The following is a 19,164-nucleotide window of genomic DNA, read 5'->3' on the forward strand; positions in this document are numbered from 1 at the left end:
AAGAAAAGAAGAAGAACAGAAACAAAATTCATCTATATTTAACAAGTGTGTAAAGTGTGCTGTTGACAAATGAGAAATATTAATTTCAATACATTTAACGGCTGGGAACAGTGGCTTAATTCTGAAAGGATTCCATAAATCTTCATAAAATGAACGGGGCCATTTCAGCAGATCACCAAATTCACATCACTCTAAATGCAGCAAATATTATTGACAGAAAAAAATCATTTTATTTGACTTTTAGAAAATACAAAGGAAAGCATTCCAGTCACATAGTAATGAATTTTTGACATAGTGTTTGATGTAATTATAATTTATGATCTAAACATGAACAATTGTGCCATAATCTTCTCCTACAAAATAAACTGGAAATCTTGATGATTAGATTCCCTACAGTATGAAAACAGGCCCTTTGGCCCAACAAATCCGCACCAACCCTCTGAAGGGTAACCCACCCATACCCATTCCCCTATCCTATATTTACTCCTGACCCCTTACCCCTGACAAATGCATCTAACACTATGGGCAATTTAGCATGGTCATTTCACCTGACCAACATTCTTTGGATTGTGGGGGAAAACCAGAGCACCCAGAGGAAGCCCATGCAGACACGGGGAGAATGTGCAAACTTCACACAGACAGAATCGAACCGGGGTCCCTGGCACTATGAAGCAGCAGTGCTAACCACTGAGCCATCCAATAAAAATGTAAAGGCAACTGGAAACAATCTACTCAATAGGTTTATGGCTCTAAACACATCATCAGGAGGCTTTTTAAAAAAAAAGTTGTGCTGGAGGAGGGAAAGAGTTACTCCGGTTGATTTACAATTTTATGGAGGACGTCAAAATATGCAAGATAAGGTGGAAGGTTCTGGTGGTCTAAGTTCAGTACCTTTACTTGGAACACAGGTCACAAATTTTGCTGGGCTGCTCAAGAAACATTTGTTACCTAATTTCCCAGTTGTTTTATGTTAAAGTCTGGCTGTTCATTACTAACAGACCATTTTCACTCAGCCTTCTCGTCTCAGTTGGGCTGGTAGTAGAGACCCAGGCCCTGAATTCCCAAAGAAGGAATATGTGAGAAAACAAAATAGCTGTCAACATTGCTTTCTGGCATTTGTGGTGAAAAAGGGAGAAGGTGTCCTGAAGCTTTCCAGGAAACTGGAAAACTATTGTGAAATTTATGGACTTAGATTTTTCTGTGAGTTTTAAGAAGCCCTCATTCCTGCATTGTAAAAATGCTCAGTTTTATCTATGGTTTTGGGGTGCACAGTAATATGAACTTCTAGCTGGTTCCAGGCTCATTGTAGAAGAAAGGTTATAAATATTTATTCTTATTTACTTTTAGGGAGTATTTATGTAGTGTTTAAGTAGTGCGTAAATATGGAGAAGCACTGCTCTCCTGAGACCATAGTCCACAGCAATATTAAAGAACTTTTTTTGATGAAAGATTCATGTGTAGCTTTAGATAGAGTAACAAACACTACAAAGCTGGTTCTAACCTGGTAATTTTAAAATTTACACAGGATGCAGGCAAGTGAACTTAAGGTTGAAGCTGCAGTACAGTTTTGTGAAAGGCCATCATACATATAAACAGCATGGATTTTTTTTCAAAAAAGTTTGTACGTTTTCAGGAACAATTAATACAAAAGCAGAACAACCATAGAAATGTCTTGTTTTAATTCTGTTTCTCTTCTGGTAAGCTATCTCTTCTTTTTGCTCTCTTTCTTGGCTTTTTTGCCTGAGGAAGGCGTTGGAGGCTTCTGTTTTTTACTTGTATCCAAAGGCTTTGATTCAGATTTTTCCCATTCCTGATAAGGAGAAAATTCAGAAACAAAATATTTTCAAAATGCACAATAAGACATAAAAATATTTTGAAAAATACAGTTCCTCTTTTCAGATTTGTCATTTTGGGCACATTCAAATGCTGATAAAATTGTAGCCTAATACAAAGATATTTCAAATAAACTAAAAAAAAGCAAGCATGTACAATAATTGCCACCCATTGAGTTTTAAATAAAAATTACAGTTGGTGATTCCTAAAAATTGTTTCACAACAAACACATTTGGTCCCATTAATTTCCATTTTGCAGATGGCCATGCACCATACAAAGAAATCAGAATTACGACAAGCTCTCAAAGCAAAGGGCATAGTGAAATTATAGCACAATACTTTTTACTTCCCTTCATGGCCACTGTCCTGCAGATCTCTACCACAGCAAGCACAGCATTTATGAATGCCCTTCTTGTTAATGCTTCAAATCAACTGAGAGTGTTGAAGTCATTATGGAGTTGAACTATTACCTACTTTTCAGGGTTTTTTAAAAACTGATGTTAAGAAGAAATATAACAATAACAAAATCATGTTAAGTTTGAACACATAGACTGAATTTTAAACAAATGGGCCGAGACATTAATCAGAATAATTCAGGAGTGAATAATAAACAGATTTTTGAAATGTTATACGTAGCCCGATAAATCAGAATCACAGAAAAATGATCTTAGAACAAAGAATCAGAGCAAACAGATTGCTTGATTAGCTAAACTGTCTATGTTTTTACACAAGACCAGCTGTGATATGGACTGCAGAGGTTCAAGAAAGCAGCTCATTACCACCTTCTCAAGGGCAGCTGGGACTGTGCAGTAAACACTGGCCCAGGCAATGACACCCACACCTCTTGTGTGAATAAAAAGAAGTTAAGAGGTACTTGAATTTACCAGCAAGGTGAAGGACACTTTATCAAGGTGGTTTTGAGGGAAAGTGAAACATTAAGGAAACTTCGTAGAAATTAGTACTCATGTTCTCATTCTTGGGTCACCCAAAGAACGTGAAATTATTCTTTCTTAGTTTGGCTTTCCATGTCAAACTTTCAGATGGGTACTCAAGTACGGCTCTTAATAAGTGAAAATCGAGAGTGTCAATTCTTCGTCTGGAAGATAAAACAGGTGGCTAAAATTACCCTAGTTGCAGATACACAGGCTCTAGTAGCAGAAGCAACAGAGGTGGGATTTTGTTATCAAATATCTTGAGGAAAATCCAGTAACGTCATTTACTTTAAACAAAAAAATTATAGCACACTCAAATAATTACAAAACAAAGATAATTTTCTATATTTTATATAACTCCTCATAATACAGCCAACCTTCTTCTTGGATCTCCAACCGTATTTTTGAGCAAACATTCCATTTTGTAGTTTGATATTTGATTTGCATCAATCCACTTTCTCTCAGAGATCTCTTATCTCTCTAGCATCAATTTAGACTATCAAAGTCAATCCTTTTCTCAGTCATACTTTATTACCTTTGGGATAGTGTACATTCTAAAATTACATGTCAATAGTAAAATCTGCAGTGAATGTGTATTATTTTCAGTATCAATGTTTCTAAAGGAATTGAATTATAATGAAACCACGAAAGTTAAGTGCTGTAGATTAGCAAGACTTCCTCATCAGTAAATAAAGCTGGCTATCTTTTATGATCTTTTTTTTATTCTGGTTTCTTCGTGGTCAAATCTTTCAAACTTCGTGCTCCATGAGCTGTAGCGAGACACAGATCAAGACAAATATCAACTGATGCTGGAGGACCATCAACTCAATAAAGGACACTCTTTGGCCTAGACAAATTCTGCTGGTCTTCCAGTGGAAAGAGTTGTTGTCAGTGATGGAGGATCATTTCCAAGTAATTCCCAAGGTGCCGAGTATGCACTAAAGCTTGTGCTGGCTGCTACAGAGGCTCAATAGTAAAAGGCCAGAGTCTACAGTCCTCCTGCCATAGTACACTGAAGGGCTGAAATCTCTCTGAAACGTCTTGAACTGCATGTGCCAGAGAATGTTTGACAGAAAATATACATTGCAAATGTAAGCTGCATTGTAAGGGTAATGAGGCTCTTCAGTGTCACGTTGTAATGAAAGAAATTGAACAGTACTGTGCATTACAGAATATTAAATTTGAATTGTTATGTAATCAACTTTTATGAGTAAAGCATATTTTTGAGAAGATATGGAGACAGAAGTAGTACTTAGCATTCGCACAACCTATACAGTGTCAGTTACTGTCTCCTCCTCAGTTCGACTTCCTGTCGCCCTAATCCATTCTTATTTTTCTGTCTTCACTTTGTATCCATATTAGAAAACATAGAAACATATAAATTATTACTCAATTCCTATAATTTTCCTTTTTTGCCTTTCTAATATGTTACACTCAAAACAAATCTTTGCATATTGTTTCTGTAATTCGGAATCATTTTTCTTCTTTTGTTTCAAATACCTTTTCTGTGTGAGCTGTTTGCTAATCCCAATCAAACAAACAGCACACCCTTTAAGCTTCACACCATTGTTGTTCACATTAGTCTATTGCTTTCAGGATTACTTCCTTGATTTACTCTAAACTTTCTCCACTTTCCTGGATATATTTAAATTTGCCAAGCCCATTCTGACTAACATCTCTCAAGTACATAAATTGGTGCTCTTAAATGTTGATAATTTTGTTTTTATAATCTATCCAATCTTCGCATAGTCATGTGTAATCATTTACATTTAAAGCCTCATTCACCTTTGTGCTGGAGATCTGATTTTCCCCATCACACAAACAAACCCAGGATGTTTTATTTCATTGCCAGCCCCTTTGTCATAAAATCAATAATGCCCTATAGCTGGTATCATACTAGTAACTTTTCTAATATCATCTTACAGTTTCATATTATGGCTTTCAGCCTAGCCTGGACGTCTGCAGTGTACCTTTGGTAATTTTCAGATAGTAGAGGAAAATTAAAAAGGTCTAGGATCACATAATATGAAACAATGTTGTCTCCTTGATGAAAAACAGTAGGTTTGCAAGCTGCGTTATTATTTCAACAGAACTGTCAAGATGATATATTTGTTTTCTACTATCATGCAATTTGTAATATTCTTTCTCCTGCCAGTGACATTTTTTCTTGCAAAGAGATAAAGTTTATTGTTTTTGAATAAAATGTAGAAAGGACCAAAGTAACTTTAAACACCTGCATTAATTGGCAGTTGTATTTGGGCTCAAACTACTGATTTTACTGGTCCACAGAAACCAATGACATTTTTAAACAGAGCTCTGTATTACATATAATTTAAAATTGAAAATACTTTAATAATGCAATGCAGATGTTTCCCTGAATATGAGCAGAAACACTGGTGTAAGAAGAGAATTTTAATAAGGAATTCTATATAGACAAAAGCTTTACGTATTCTTATAGGCTGTACACATAGCAAGAAATTGACATTTTTGTGAGTGGAGTAGAAATACAACAAGCCCAATCTATTTCTTTCTTGACAGCTGGAGGATTCCTTTTAAAAGGAACCAAAAGATCAATTTTTAGTTTTTTTGATATATCTAAGTGCAGGGACTACAGTTAAATATTCATGGGGAAAGACTTAAAAATATTTACATGCCACCCTTTTGTCTGTCACTGTATTGGAAATATTAATTTGTATTCAAGCAATAAATGGATGTCATTACCATACCAGTAAAGCCATGATGTGGAGGTGCTGGTGTTGGACTGGGGTGGACAAAGTTCCCGGTGGCGCAGTCGTTAGCACTGCTGCCTCACAGCACTCAGCAATGCAGTTTCAATTCCAGCCTCAGGCAACGGTCTGTGTGGAGTTTGCACAGTTTCACTGTGTCCGCATGGGTTTGCTCTGGTTTCCTCCCACAATCCAAAGGTGCATTAGTCAGGGGTAAATGCCGAGTAATAGGGAACTGGAGGTGGGTGGGTTACTCTTTGGAGGGTCTGTGTGGACTTGCTGGGCCAAAGGGCCTGTTTCAAATCTGTAGGGAATTCTACAATTTAACAAAATCACACAACACCAGGTTATAGTCCAACAGGTTTATTTGGAAGTATAAGCTTTCTGAGCATTGCTCCTTCATCAGATAGCTAGTGGGGCAGGATCATCGGACGCAGAATTTATAGTAAAAATGGTAAATGTAGTTTGGAAGTTCAGGTTGTAGGGTATTGCAAATAGTGACCTTGAACAATACATTATGAAAAAGCACTTTTAGATTTAGCATGATATTATAAGGAAGCGTTAATTAGTATTAGAAAATCTTCTGGGAAAATATAATCAAAGTTTGAGAGTGACATAATCAAGTCCAAAACTAGGATAATAAATTTAACAAAGCCAATTATATAGATACAAGAGGGGAGGTGGCCATGAATATATAAATTAATAGGGAAGGAGCACACAAATCTTGGGAAACATGAAGAAAGATAAAGTTTTCAGCAAAAACGTGTTCCATTAAATTATAACTCAAATGGTAAAGACCCAGCAGCTCTATGTAAATCAGGATAGAATTAGGTTAAAAATAACTTTCTGGCAGCACGGTGGCACAGTGGTTAGCACTGCTGCCTCACAGCGCCAGAGACCCAGGTTCAATTCCCGCCTCAGGCGACTGACTGTGTGGAGTTTACACGTTCTCCCAGTGTCTGCGTGGGTTTCCTCCGGGTGCTCCGGTTTCCTCCCACAGTCCAAAGATGTGCAAGTCAGGTGAATTGGCCATGCTAAATTGCCCGTAGTGTTAGGTAAGGGGTAAATGTAGGGGTATGGATGGGTTGTGCTTCGGCGGGTCAGTGTGGATTTGTTGGGCCGAAGGGCCTGCTTCTACACTGTAATGTAATGTAATGTAATCTAATGTTTAGAAGTAAAGTGCTAAGAATGAGAATGGAACGGGGGGGAATAAAGATCAATAAAATAATTGATTAAAATAAAGGGGAAACTAATGAACAAAAATAAACTCTGTCAGCCACAAACAGTGCAAGGTATCTCTCCTTACCCTTTTGGACTGTCTACAGCCTTTCATTTGGTAGATCATACTATCCCCCTCCAACATTTCTCCACAATCAACTTGTTGAGTGGGACTGCTCTCAACTAATTCCATTCTTAATTATCTAATCAGTCACAGTATTACTTGTAATGGTTTTCCTTCCTGCTTCCACAATATTATTCTGCTGTCATTCAATGATTTATCTTTGGTCACATCCTATTTCACAGCTACATGTTGTCCATTAGCAACATCACAACACAGCTGAAAGCACAACATTAATTTTCATGTGCTTACAGCACCCAGCCTGGCTTCATCACCATCTCTCTTAACTCCTCCACGCTTGTTAAATTTATCTAAACTGCTCATCTTATTTTGTACTGAATTAACAGAAATAATCTCCAATTAAATAGTGGGAAGATTGAAGCCACTGTTTTTTTTGTCCCCACTCCATTCCCTACCTATTCCACCCCTGTCCAGGCATCAATCTGAGACTATACCAGTCTCTTTGCCACATTGTTATCGTAACTGATCCCAAGATGTTCACCTAACCACATATTCTTACCATTATTGGGATGGTCTATTTCCACATCATTTGCTTTGCCTAATATTGCCCTATCCCAGTTTATCTGCTGTTGAAACTTTCATTCATGCCATTACTACCTCTGGACTCAACTACTCCAATGCACTTCTGGCCTATCTTTCACATTCTATCTTCCATAAACGTGAGATCATTCAAAACTTTGTTGCCTGTGTCTTAACAGAGTCTCATTAATTTGTTCCCCCCAACCCTATTCTCACTTACCCACACTGATTCACCGTCAAGTGACACCTATACTTTAACATGCTCATCTGTCAAGTCCATTGCCTTTCTCTGCCTTTGTAACCTCTTCCAGCCTTTCAATCCTCCAAGATATCTGCAGTCAGACAAGGTCTCTTAATAAAAGGAACACCACCACCAGCAAAATCCCCTCCAAGCCACTCACCATCCTGACTTGGAAATATATCACCCTTCCTTCACTGCCGCTGGATCAAAATCCTGGAATTCCCTTCCTCAGGGAATTGTGGGTTAAACTATGGCATACGGGCTGCAGAGTTTTGAGAAGGGAGCTCACCACCACCTTCCCAAGGGCAACTAGAGACAGACAATAGATGCTGGCCAGCCAGTGATGCCCACGTCCATAAGTGAATTTTTAAAAATCCATAATTTTAATTTACACCTGGTAAATTTCATTACTCAGTACCCAAAAGGTCTGAATTCCCTCCTCTCACTTCTGCATGTCATCTTTAAGACATTTGAAAACTACTTTTTTGACCAAACCTTTTGCTCTTGATCTAACGTTAAATTTCTTGTGAACATTCATGAGAAAAATCTTCATAGAAGTTAGTAAAATAATTAATGAAAATGCTAGAAAGCACATGATATTTATATATCTCGTATAAAAATCAGAAATAATAGATCTAATGAAGTGATTAAGTGGTTAAACTAAAATGTTTTCACAAAACTTTGTACTTATTCCTATTACTGATATATGATGTAGACAATAGAAGTTCCCTTCAATAGCAAATCATTTTGGAACTTTCACTGAAATGTTCAGAAGAACTTTTGTTTTAGTTTGTTACATTATAGCTACAACGTTAGATTTAGCTCAGTGAACATCAACTCTAAATGGATTGTGTATTTTTGGTTTGGTTGCCAGGTCAAGATGGCAGACAGTGCAGTTGTCAAAATGTCTACTTTCAATGGTCATATTAGTTCTGAGACAATGAAGTTCATTAACTTCTGGCCTTTATCGAGTTGGGGAAGGCATTGGAAGAGGTTGGGTGGCTAGACAGTGGTGGGCCCTACATTCTAAGTTGGCAAATCTATTTGGATTCTGGATTAGTGGTGCTGGAAGAGCACAGCAGTTCAGGCAGCATCCAAGTGGCTTCGAAATCGATGTTTCGGGCAAAAGCCCTTCATCAGGAATAAAGGCAGTGAGCCTGAAACGTGGAGAGATAAGCTAGAGGAGGGTGGGGGTGGGGAGAAAGTAGCATAGAGTACAATGGGTGAGTGGGGGAGGAGATGAAGGTGATAGGTCAAGGAGGAGAGGGTGGAGTGGATAGGTGGAAAAGAAGATAGGCAGGTAGGACAAGTCCGGACAAGTCACAGGGACAGTTACTGAGCTGGAAGTTTAGAACTAGGGTGAGGTGGGGGAAGGGGAAATGAGGAAACTGTTGAAGTCCACATTGATGCCCTGGGGTTGAAGTGTTCCGAGGCAGAAGATGAGGCGTTCTTCCTCCAGGCGTCTGGTGGTGAGGGAGCGGCGGTGAAGGAGGCCCAGGACCTCCATGTCCTCGGCAGAGTGGGAGGGGGAGTTGAAATGTTGGGCCACGGGGCGGTGTGGTTGATTGGTGCGGGTGTCCCGGAGATGTTCCTTAAAGCGCTCTGCTAGGAGGCGCCCAGTCTCCCCAATGTAGAGGAGACCACATCGGGAGCAATGGATACAATAAATGATATTAGTGGATGTGCAAGTAAAACTTTGATGGATGTGGAAGGCTCCTTTAGGGCCTTGGATAGAGGTGAGGGAGGAGGTGTGGGTGCAGGTTTTACAGTTCCTGCGGTGGCAGGGGAAAGTGCCAGGATTGGAGGGTGGGTTGTTTGGGGACGTGGACCTGACCAGGTAGTCGCGGAGGGAACGGTCTTTGCGGAAGGCGGAAAGGGGTGGGGAGGGAAATATATCCCTGGTAGTGGGGTCTGTTTGGAGGTGGGGGAAATGTCAGTGGATGATTTGGTTTATGCGAAGGTTGGTAGGGTGGCAGGTGAGCACCAGGGGCATTCTGTCCTTGTTACGGTTGGAGGGTGGGGTCTGAGGGTGGAGGTGCGGGATGTAGACGAGATGCGTTGGAGAGCATCTTTAACCACGTGGGAAGGGAAATTGCGGTCTCTAAAGAAGGAGGCCATCTGGTGTGTTCTATGGTGGAACTGGTCCTCCGCAGATCCGGCGGAGGCGGAGGAATTGGGAATATGGGATGGCATTTTTGCAAGAGGTAGGGTGGGAAGAGGTGTAATCCAGGTAGCTGTGGGAGTCGGTGGGTTTGTAAAAAAATGTCAGTGTCAAGCCGGTCGTCATTAATGGAGATGGAGAGGTCCAGGAAGGGGAGGGAGGTGTCAGAGATGGTCCAGGTAAATTTAAGGTCAGGGTGGAATGTGTTGGTGAAGTTGATGAATTGCTCAACCTCCTCGCGGGAGCACGAGGTGGCGCCAATGCAGTCATCAATGTAGCGGAGGAAGCGGTGGGGAGTGGTGCCGGTGTAATTACGGAAGATCAACTGTTCTACATAGCCAACAAAGAGACAGGCATAGCTGGGGCCCATACGTGTGCCCATGGCTACCCCTTTGGTCTGGAGGAAGTGGAGGATTTAAAGGAGAAATTGTTAAGGGTGAGGACCAGTTTGGCCAAACGAATGAGAGTGTCGGTGGAAGAAGCTTGGCAACCAAGCATTAGCACACAGAGCATGGGCAAGTCAGAGTAATGATTCATATCTCCCTCTCACTTTTTCTCTGCCCTATCAATTGAAGGTGGAGACAGGCAGAGACATAATGAAGTTCCTCGTTTAGTAAGACAGTGTGAAATGCCAAACTGGGACTTGTTATACCTGTTAGGTCGTCCACCACAGAGGAAGTAATATAGCACAGAGACCTAAGTGGTGAGTTTATTGAAAAACAACATCATACGGTTTGATACGTAATGAAATGGAGAATATTAGGAAAGGGACTAAGTTCTTTCTGAAAGCAATATTTGCTGAGTCATCAACACATACAATCACTCAAATGTTTTTCACTCCATCTTCAAAAGGTTAAGCACGTGAAGATCGGTATTGAGCAAATACAAAGCACACATCTGACTGAATACAAGATTGACTTTACAAGAATGGTCAATGTCACTGAAGTCAGGAGAATATCAACTTTGGAGCAACAAAATGATTTCTGTTACTCTTGTGCAGCAATGAAAGTAAAAAAAAATTGTGTCCTCACTTCCAGCATTTGACAGAAAAACTCAAGTAGAAAGCATTATCCCCACACCAAATTCTCTTTTAATCCTGACATTGTAAGCAAATTTAGAAAATAGCTGAAGATCATCTTTGAGATAAGGTGATAATCAGGTGCTAACCTCTTATGATGGTCTTTTCAGAGCAGCTTGCAGTGATTCCAAGAGAAGGAAAGCAATTAGCTGACTCATCCTTTTGACTTTCTCCTGTTTGTATTTTTTGCAATTCCCTCCCCCTATCTTAATATCCTCCCCCTAAGGCTTCAGTCTCTCCATTACCCTGTCGGTCAGTTTTAAATTACAACAAGCCTCAGTTTTGTGTTCCTGCCTGCATATTCTGCACTTCCAATTTTGGACTGTCACTTATTGTCGTTCCCCATCAGAGGACAATGTTTCAACAAACTGTATTAAAGAAGATTTTCTTTATCAATAAGCTGATGTACCTAATAGAAAAGGAGCAAAGCCTGACCTTCTCTTGGGAAATAAGGCAGGCCAAGTGACTGAAATGTTGGTGGGGGAGAATTTTGGGACCAGTGATCATAATTCTATTTGCTTTAAAATAGTTATGAAAAAGAATAGGCCTTGTATAAAAGTTAAGTTCTTAATTGGAGTAACGCAAATTTTTGAGGGTATGAGACAGGAACTTTCAAGAGTTGATTGGAGTGAACTACTGGATTAGTGGTGCTGGAAGAGCACAGCAGTTCAGGCAGCATCCAACGAGCAACGAAATCGATGTTTCGGGCAAAAGCCCTTCATCAGGAATATTTATTGTTGGATGCTGCCTGAACTGCTGTGCTCTTCCAGCACCACTAATCCAGTATTTGCTTTCCAGCATCTGCAGTCATTGTTTTTACCTCCTGGAGTGAACTACTCACAGGCAAAAGGACCACTGGCAAGTGGGAGGCTTTCAAAAGTGAGATAACGAGAGTTCAGAAGCATTATGTTCCTGGTAAAATGAAGGGTAAGGCTGCGAAGAGAAGGGAACAATGGATGAATAAAGATATTGAGGCTCTGGTCAAGAATAAGAAGGAGTTCGTATATTAGATATAGACAATTGAGATAAAGTGAATCTCATGCAGAGTATAAGCATTGTAGGGGCATTCTTAAAAGGGAAATCAGGAGGGCAAAATGTGGATGAGAGATATCCTTTGGCAGACCAGGTTAAGGATCATCTAAATAGATTATACAAGTAGATCAAGATCAACTAGGGACAGAATAAGGCCCCTTGACGATCAACAAAGTTATCTAAGTGTGGAAACACTGGAGATGGGAGAGGTACTAAACAAATATTTCTTATCAGGTTTTACTGTGAAAAAAGAAATGGTGGCTAGGGAACTTGGGGAAATAAATATTGCTGCTTTATAAACAGTGCACAATACAGACAAGGAAGTGCTGGAGGTCTCAAAAACCTAAAGATGGATAAATCTCCAGGACCTGATCAAGTGTATCACAGGAAGCTCTGGAAAGTTAGATAATAAATTGTGGGGACCCTAACAGAAATATGTGTATCTTCTACAGCCACGGGTGAGGTGCCAGAGGATTGGAGGGTAATTAAAGTTGTGCCTTTATTTCAGAAAGGCTGTAGGGAGACACCTGGGAACTTTAGATGTATGAGTTTGACATCAGTGGTGGGTAAGTTGTTGAAGATTCTGAGAGATAGGATTTACATGTATTTGAAGGTGACCACCAGATTAGCATAGTCAACATGGCTTTGTGCGTGGGAATTCCTGTCTCACAAACTTGATTGAGCTTTTTTGAAGACGTATCCAAAAAGATTGAGGGCAGAGCAGCAGACATTGTCTACATGGACTTGAAAAGCCTTTGACAAGGTTCCATATGGTAGACTAATTAGTAAAGTTAGATCACATGGGATTCACAGACAGCTTGCCAATTAGACACGAAATTAGCTGATGGTAGGAGACAGAGAGCGATGTGGAGTGTTGTTTTTCAGACTGGAGGCCTGTAACCAACGGTGTTCGGCAGGGATTGGTGCTGGATCTACGTTTGTAATTTAAATAAATGGTTTGGTTAAGAATTTAGGAGACATGGCTAGTAAGTTTGTGAATGACACCAAAATTGGTGGTATAATCGACAATGAAAAAGGTTATCAAGAATTACAAAGGGATCTTGATCAATAGGCTGAGGAGTGACAAATGGAGTTTAATTTGGTAAAATAAACAAGGGCAGGATTTATATAGTTAATGGTGGGCCTGGGTAGTGTTGTCAAACAGCGATCTAGGAGTTCAGGTACATAATTCTTTGAAAGTTGCATCACGGGTAGATATGGTGGTTAAGAAGGCATTTAGCACATTTGCCTTCATTGCTCAGACCATTGAGTATTGGAGTTGGGACATCATATTGAGGATGTACAGGATGTTGGTGAGGCTACCTTTGGAGTACTGTGTACAGTCCTGGTTACCTTGCTACAGAAAAGGATATTATTCAACTGAAGAAAATTCAAAACAGATTTACCAGGATATTGCCAGGACTGGAAGGTTTGAGTTATAACGAAAGACTGAGACTTTTGTCATTGGAGCATGGGAGGTTGAAGGTTGACTTTATAGAGGTTGATAAAATCATGAAGAGCATAGATAAAGGTTTTTTTTCCCCTCGGGTGGATTGAGTTTAAAACTCGGAGACATATTTTTAAGGTGAGAGGAGAAAGATCTGCCAGGGACTGGAGGGGCAACATTTTCACATGGAATTGTGTGCGGAATGACTCTATGGCTGTATTAATTCTAATGGAATTAATAGTGTAGTGATGTGGATAGCTGCAGTCAGTCTGAATGTCCAAAAACATCTTTGAACAGATACATATTTCAGAGGACATTATATTGGGTTATATGATGACCATCAATGAGATATTAGAGGAAACTAATATGGAGGAGCAAACTCCTTTCACACAGGGGAGAAGTATCACAAGTTGTCACAAAAAACAAACTCCACATTTCAAAATATCTTTGGATGATTTGCAACCTAATTTAGGAAAGACGATGAAATTAGCTAAATGTTTTAATATTGAAGTCTGAAAAGAGGATAACAGTCACAAGGCACTCATAAGCTGCAATGGAGCTCTGGGGAAAAATACACTCGTCCATGCTGACCAAACTAGACTACTCCCACTTGCCTGCATTTGGCCCACATCCTTCTAAACTTCTCCTTTTCATGTACCTATCCAAATATCTTTTAAAGTTATAACTATACCTGTATCTACCACTTCCTCTGGCAGTTCATTCCACAATGTGGAAACAATTGCCCCTCAGGTTCCTTTTAAAGCTTTCTCCTCTCACCTTAAAAATATGCCCCTGGTTTTAAACTCCTCACTTCAGGGAAAGGATCTATTCACCTCATCTGTGCCCCTCATGATTTTATAAATCTCTATAAGGTCACCCCTCGACCTCGGAGATGGGATGAAAGGTCACCAGCTTTGAACGTTAACTTTGGTTTCCTCTGTCCATAAATGCCACATAGTTTGCAATAGTTGTAGCATTTTCTGCTTTTATACAGTCATAGAGATGTACAGAATGGAAACAGACCCTTCAGTCTAACTCATCCATGCTGACCAGATATCCCAACCCAATCTAGTCACACCTACCAGCATCCAGCCCATATCCCTCCAAACCCTTTCTCTCCATATACCCATCCAAATGCCTTTTAAATGTTGCAATTGTACTATCCTCCACCACTTCCCCAGCAGCTCACTCCATACATGTACCACCCTCTGCGTGAAAAAGTTGTCCCTTAGGTCTGTGTGAAAAAGTGGTCTCTTATATCTTTCCCCTCTCAGCCAAAACCTATGCCCTCTAGTTCTGGACTCCCCCACCCTAGGGAAAAGACATCGCCTATTTATCCTATCCATGCCCCCCATGATTTTATAAACCTCTATAAGGTCACCCCTCAGTGTCCGATGGTCCAGAAAAAAGCCCTAACCTATTCAACCTCTTACTCTGTTCTTATTTGACTTGCACATTTCAAAGCAGGGATCTCAAGACAGTGTTTGAGAGTCAGAGACCCTTACATTTCCCCCCACTCCCCCCGAGTTCAGTGTCACTGAGGCCAAATGAAGAACACAAACTGCCACTGTATCTGACATTAGCCAATAATCATATTTCAAATTCATGTTCATACACCAGAAAAAATGATTGGATGTGGGAAGGCTACTTCAGGGTAAAAAATGTGAAAGCATTTAATTACTGTCAAATCAATATTCCATAATTATATCAAGAAACATTTAACATTTTATTAAAAATGTCAAAAAAATCTTTTTCGAGTCAAAACCAAACACATCAAAATCACAACGGGATCAAAATAAAAATCAGTTGGAAAGCTTCAACTTGTTTTCACTCCTCCACCTCAGTCATAACTGCACAATGTGCCAACAAACTGATTAATCTTTATTCACAACTCAGCTGTAACTGTAAATGGTTTCTCAGTTGGACGCACTGTACTTTTACCCTGTGATGAACACACAGAGAAAAGAGATATATTTAACAAAAATAAACCTGAATATCATCACAACTCACTTTATATAAACTGCTTGGTAAGTGGCCGTCAGCTGCTATGGTTACTTAAACACGAGGAGATTAATCCTCTGTTGCGACCTTCAGAATAAACAAAACTAAGCTTTTCACTTGGAGACTGACTGGCAAAAGATCACAGATCAAATGTGCATTTCAGTTGAATAATATGAATGAAAACTCAGATAGCATAACAAGAGCAATGCAAGGACTGACCATTGTAGTCACAGAAAAAGCCCAGGGAAATTAGAATAAATTACACTTGAGCACTGAAAAGCAATGGATTCCCCACAGAACAAGACACACGATCCAGCAAACCAGTCATAATTAACTCTGGTTTTATATTACTGCAGACAAGCAAGAAAGTGTTCCTGGAGCACTGAAGCTAAAGATCTACAAATTTCAAATATGTTCTGCGAAGTTAGAACATAGCAGCAGCACAGCACTGGTACGGGCCCTTCAGCCAACGATATTGTGCCAAAAATGGTGCAAATTAAACTAATTCATTCTGCCTGCCCTTGAACCATATCCCTCTATTCCTCTCACATTCGTGTGCTCATCTATAAGTTCCCTGAATGCCCCGATTGTATCTGCCTCAACCACCACCCCAGGCAGCACATTCCAGACTACCATCATTCTCGGTGTTAAAAACTTGCCCCTCACATTACTTTGAGCTTTGTTTCTCTCACCTTAAATGCATGTCCCCTAGACATTTCAACTCTGGGAAAAAATGATGACCGTCAACCCCATTTATGCATCATAATTATAATATAGATTATCAAATCTCCCCTCAGCATTCGCCGCTCTAGAGAAAACACAGGTTTTCTAGTCTCATACCCTCTAATCCAGGGAGCATCCTGGTAAACCTCTTCAGCATCCTCTCCAAAGCCTCCACATCCTTCCTGTAATGTGGTGACCAGAATTGAATGGAATACTCTAAATGTGGCCTAACCAAAGTCTGATAAAACCATGTAACATGATATCCTGATTCTTGTACTGAATTTCCCAATCAATAAAGGCAAGCATGCCATATGCCTTCTTTACCACTCTATCCACTTGCATGGCAACTTTCAAGGAGGTATGGACTTGAACCCCATGATCCCACTGTACATCAAAGCTGTTCAGGGTCCTGCCATTAACTGTATACTTTTCCTTAATATTTGATCAGCCAAAGTGCAGCACCTCACAATTACCTGGATTAATCTGCCACTTCTCCACCCATATCTGCAACTAATTTATGTCCCACTGTATCCTTTGACAACCTTCTGTATGATCCACAACACTATCCATCACACTATCCAAGTCTTGACATTTTTAATTGGAGGATAATTTTTTTTGATTATTTCGGTGTAATCTTCACTTTCAAAAAAGATGTTGAAAACGATGTTGCAGGTTAGGTAAATTGGCCATGCTAAATTGCCCATAGTGTTAGGTGCATTAGTTGGGGTAAATATAGTGTAGAAGAATGGGTCTGGGTGGGTTACTCTTTGGAGGGTCGGTGTGGACTTGTTGGGCCGAAAGGCCTGTTTCCAAACTGTAGGGAATCAAATCTAATCTAATATGGCTAACATGCTTGTGGGCCTGATATAATTAACCATCTTTCATTAAAATGTGATTGTAAGCACATAGGACTGAGAAGCAGCAGAAGGCCATTCTGAATCTTTGAGCGTGATCAACTATTCAAGAGGATCATGGCTGATTTGGTTCCAATTTCACTTTCAGCCAGTCCAGCACCCCTCAACTTGTCCAGTCTCAGCTCCGCCCCTCAGACTTGACCCAACTTCCATGATCATCTGATACAACCCCAAACCAATCTGACCAGAACCTCAACCCAACGATCTAGTTGCCCACTCTTTTGTCCAACCAATCCAACCACCCCAATCTTGCCAAATAATCACCCTACCCCTTACCCATTTTACTCACCCCATCCACTTCCAAGACTTGCATTCGTTCATGAATACACTGAAAAGCTGTTTAAATGCCCTACTGCTGTTCAGTGTGTTAGTGAATGAATGACCTTACCAGAATATAGCAGTCACTGCTGTTAAAAAAAGATGCATGGTTTGGCATTGACTCACTGTCCTACACCATGAGCATTCAGCTCGATTAAACTCTTAAAGTATGCTGCATATATCGGAGACATCCAGCATTGAAGACTGGAGGCAGACATGCACAAGGTAAAAAAATTAGGTGCAAGTCCCTTTGACAAAATACTGCAGATGCTAGAAAACTAAAATAAAAACCAGCATTTCTATAAGTATGCCGCAAATCAAGCAGCACCAGTGGGAAGAAACAGAATTAACAATAACCTTTCAAAACTGGTGAAGGGTCATTGACCTGAGATATTGGCAGTTTCACTCCACAGATACCGCTTGACCTGCTGAGTACAGAGGAACCTTGATTTTCCGAGCGACATGGGCGGGGAGTATTTTGTTCGGACAGTCCAATTTTCGGACAGTCTAATGTTTGGATAATACAGTCTGACCGAGCATTGGGATCTTGAGATCTTGTTCAGGTAATCAATGTTCAGATAATCGAGGTTCCGCTGTATTGCCAAAATTTTATGTTTTCATTTCATTAAGTCAGTGCGATGTGACAGCCCAGTGGTATTATCACTGGACTGTTAATCCAGACATTCAGATAATGTTCTGGGGATCCAAGTTCAAATCCTGTCATGGCAGATGGTGAAATTTGAATTTGTTAAAAATCTGGAATTAAGAGTCTCATGATGACACTGAATCAATTGTCAGGAAAAATCCATTTGGAGAAAGAAACTGCCATCCTTATCCAGTCTGGCCTACACGTGACTCCAGGCCCACAGCAATGTGCACCTCTGGGCAATAAATGCTGACCTAGTCAGCAACCCCCACATCCTGTGAATGAATAAAAAAGAAACCCTTGAATCTGTATGCCTTTAGACTGAAGTAAGACAAGGAGCAAAACGTGAATTTTCCCTTCAACCTACTAGGCAATATTACACAGAAAAAAAACTTTGTAAAATACTGAATTCAATGACAGTGATAAATAAATCTTAGCTTTAATAAAAGATGCATACTTCTAGAATATTTTGTAGGTGCCTTCAACCAGCATAGGTTGATGTAATTTTCAAGCCATGCATCAGGGCGCCTGTGCCTGAAGACAGCTTATTATTACTCTGACTGAATTATTCTTCAAAACAGCCACGATGGTACAGAAATGATGGGCCAAATCACCACCTTCTGAGAAAACTTTCATCTATAATCTTATTTTTTTTATTCACTGGAGGTGGATATGCAACATTGCAATCATTTGTCAGTAAAGTTAATGGCATGTTTTCTTCAGTACTGAGGTAAAGCAAGGAACTTGAAAATACATTTTTTAGAAGTCTGGGGAGGATCAAGCGTATTCTTTCTACTTGAAAGTGGTTTTGCTTTCCAGTTTACAAGGATTTATACAGACGTGGAATACTCAAGGCCTCTCATGAGGATTGGTTTTGCTTCTGATGAAAGCCAAAGCTTACACCAGCAAACACAAAGAAAAAGAAACACTTGTACTCCCCTAAGAATGAGATTTCGCAGTAGCTTTATAGAACTATAACTTAGTAAATAGGGGCAGGTCTGTAAAAGGATGGAGAATATTGAAACGACTGATGGCTTGTTATTCATGGCTATACTGGCTTCGGGAGTGAGGTAGGGAGAGAATTCTATCAAGCATTGGTAATGCTCACAGTCCATTAACTCAAGGATATTTCCCGAAGATATGAAACAGCAGAAAAACCCAACTCTCATTTGAAACAAGTGTTGACATCTGCGTTTAATAGTTCTCGGTACATTAAGGATCAAATAAAATCCA

At 40.0% G+C, this 19,164-nt stretch overlaps 1 protein-coding gene across 1 annotated transcript in view; it reads right to left on the minus strand.

Moving 5' to 3' along the window:
- Positions 1–207: 207 nt before the first annotated feature.
- Positions 208–19,164, minus strand: part of manbal (mannosidase beta like) — a 50,714-nt gene continuing 31,757 nt past the window's right edge. The window contains exon 3 of the mRNA XM_072556444.1: positions 208–1,810. Coding sequence (XP_072412545.1) covers positions 1,703–1,810 — 108 coding nt within the window. The 3' untranslated portion in view covers positions 208–1,702. The remainder of the gene's footprint in view (positions 1,811–19,164) is intronic.

Source organism: Chiloscyllium punctatum, chromosome 37, assembly GCF_047496795.1.
Source record: "Chiloscyllium punctatum isolate Juve2018m chromosome 37, sChiPun1.3, whole genome shotgun sequence".
Taxonomy (NCBI): Eukaryota; Metazoa; Chordata; class Chondrichthyes; order Orectolobiformes; family Hemiscylliidae; genus Chiloscyllium; species Chiloscyllium punctatum.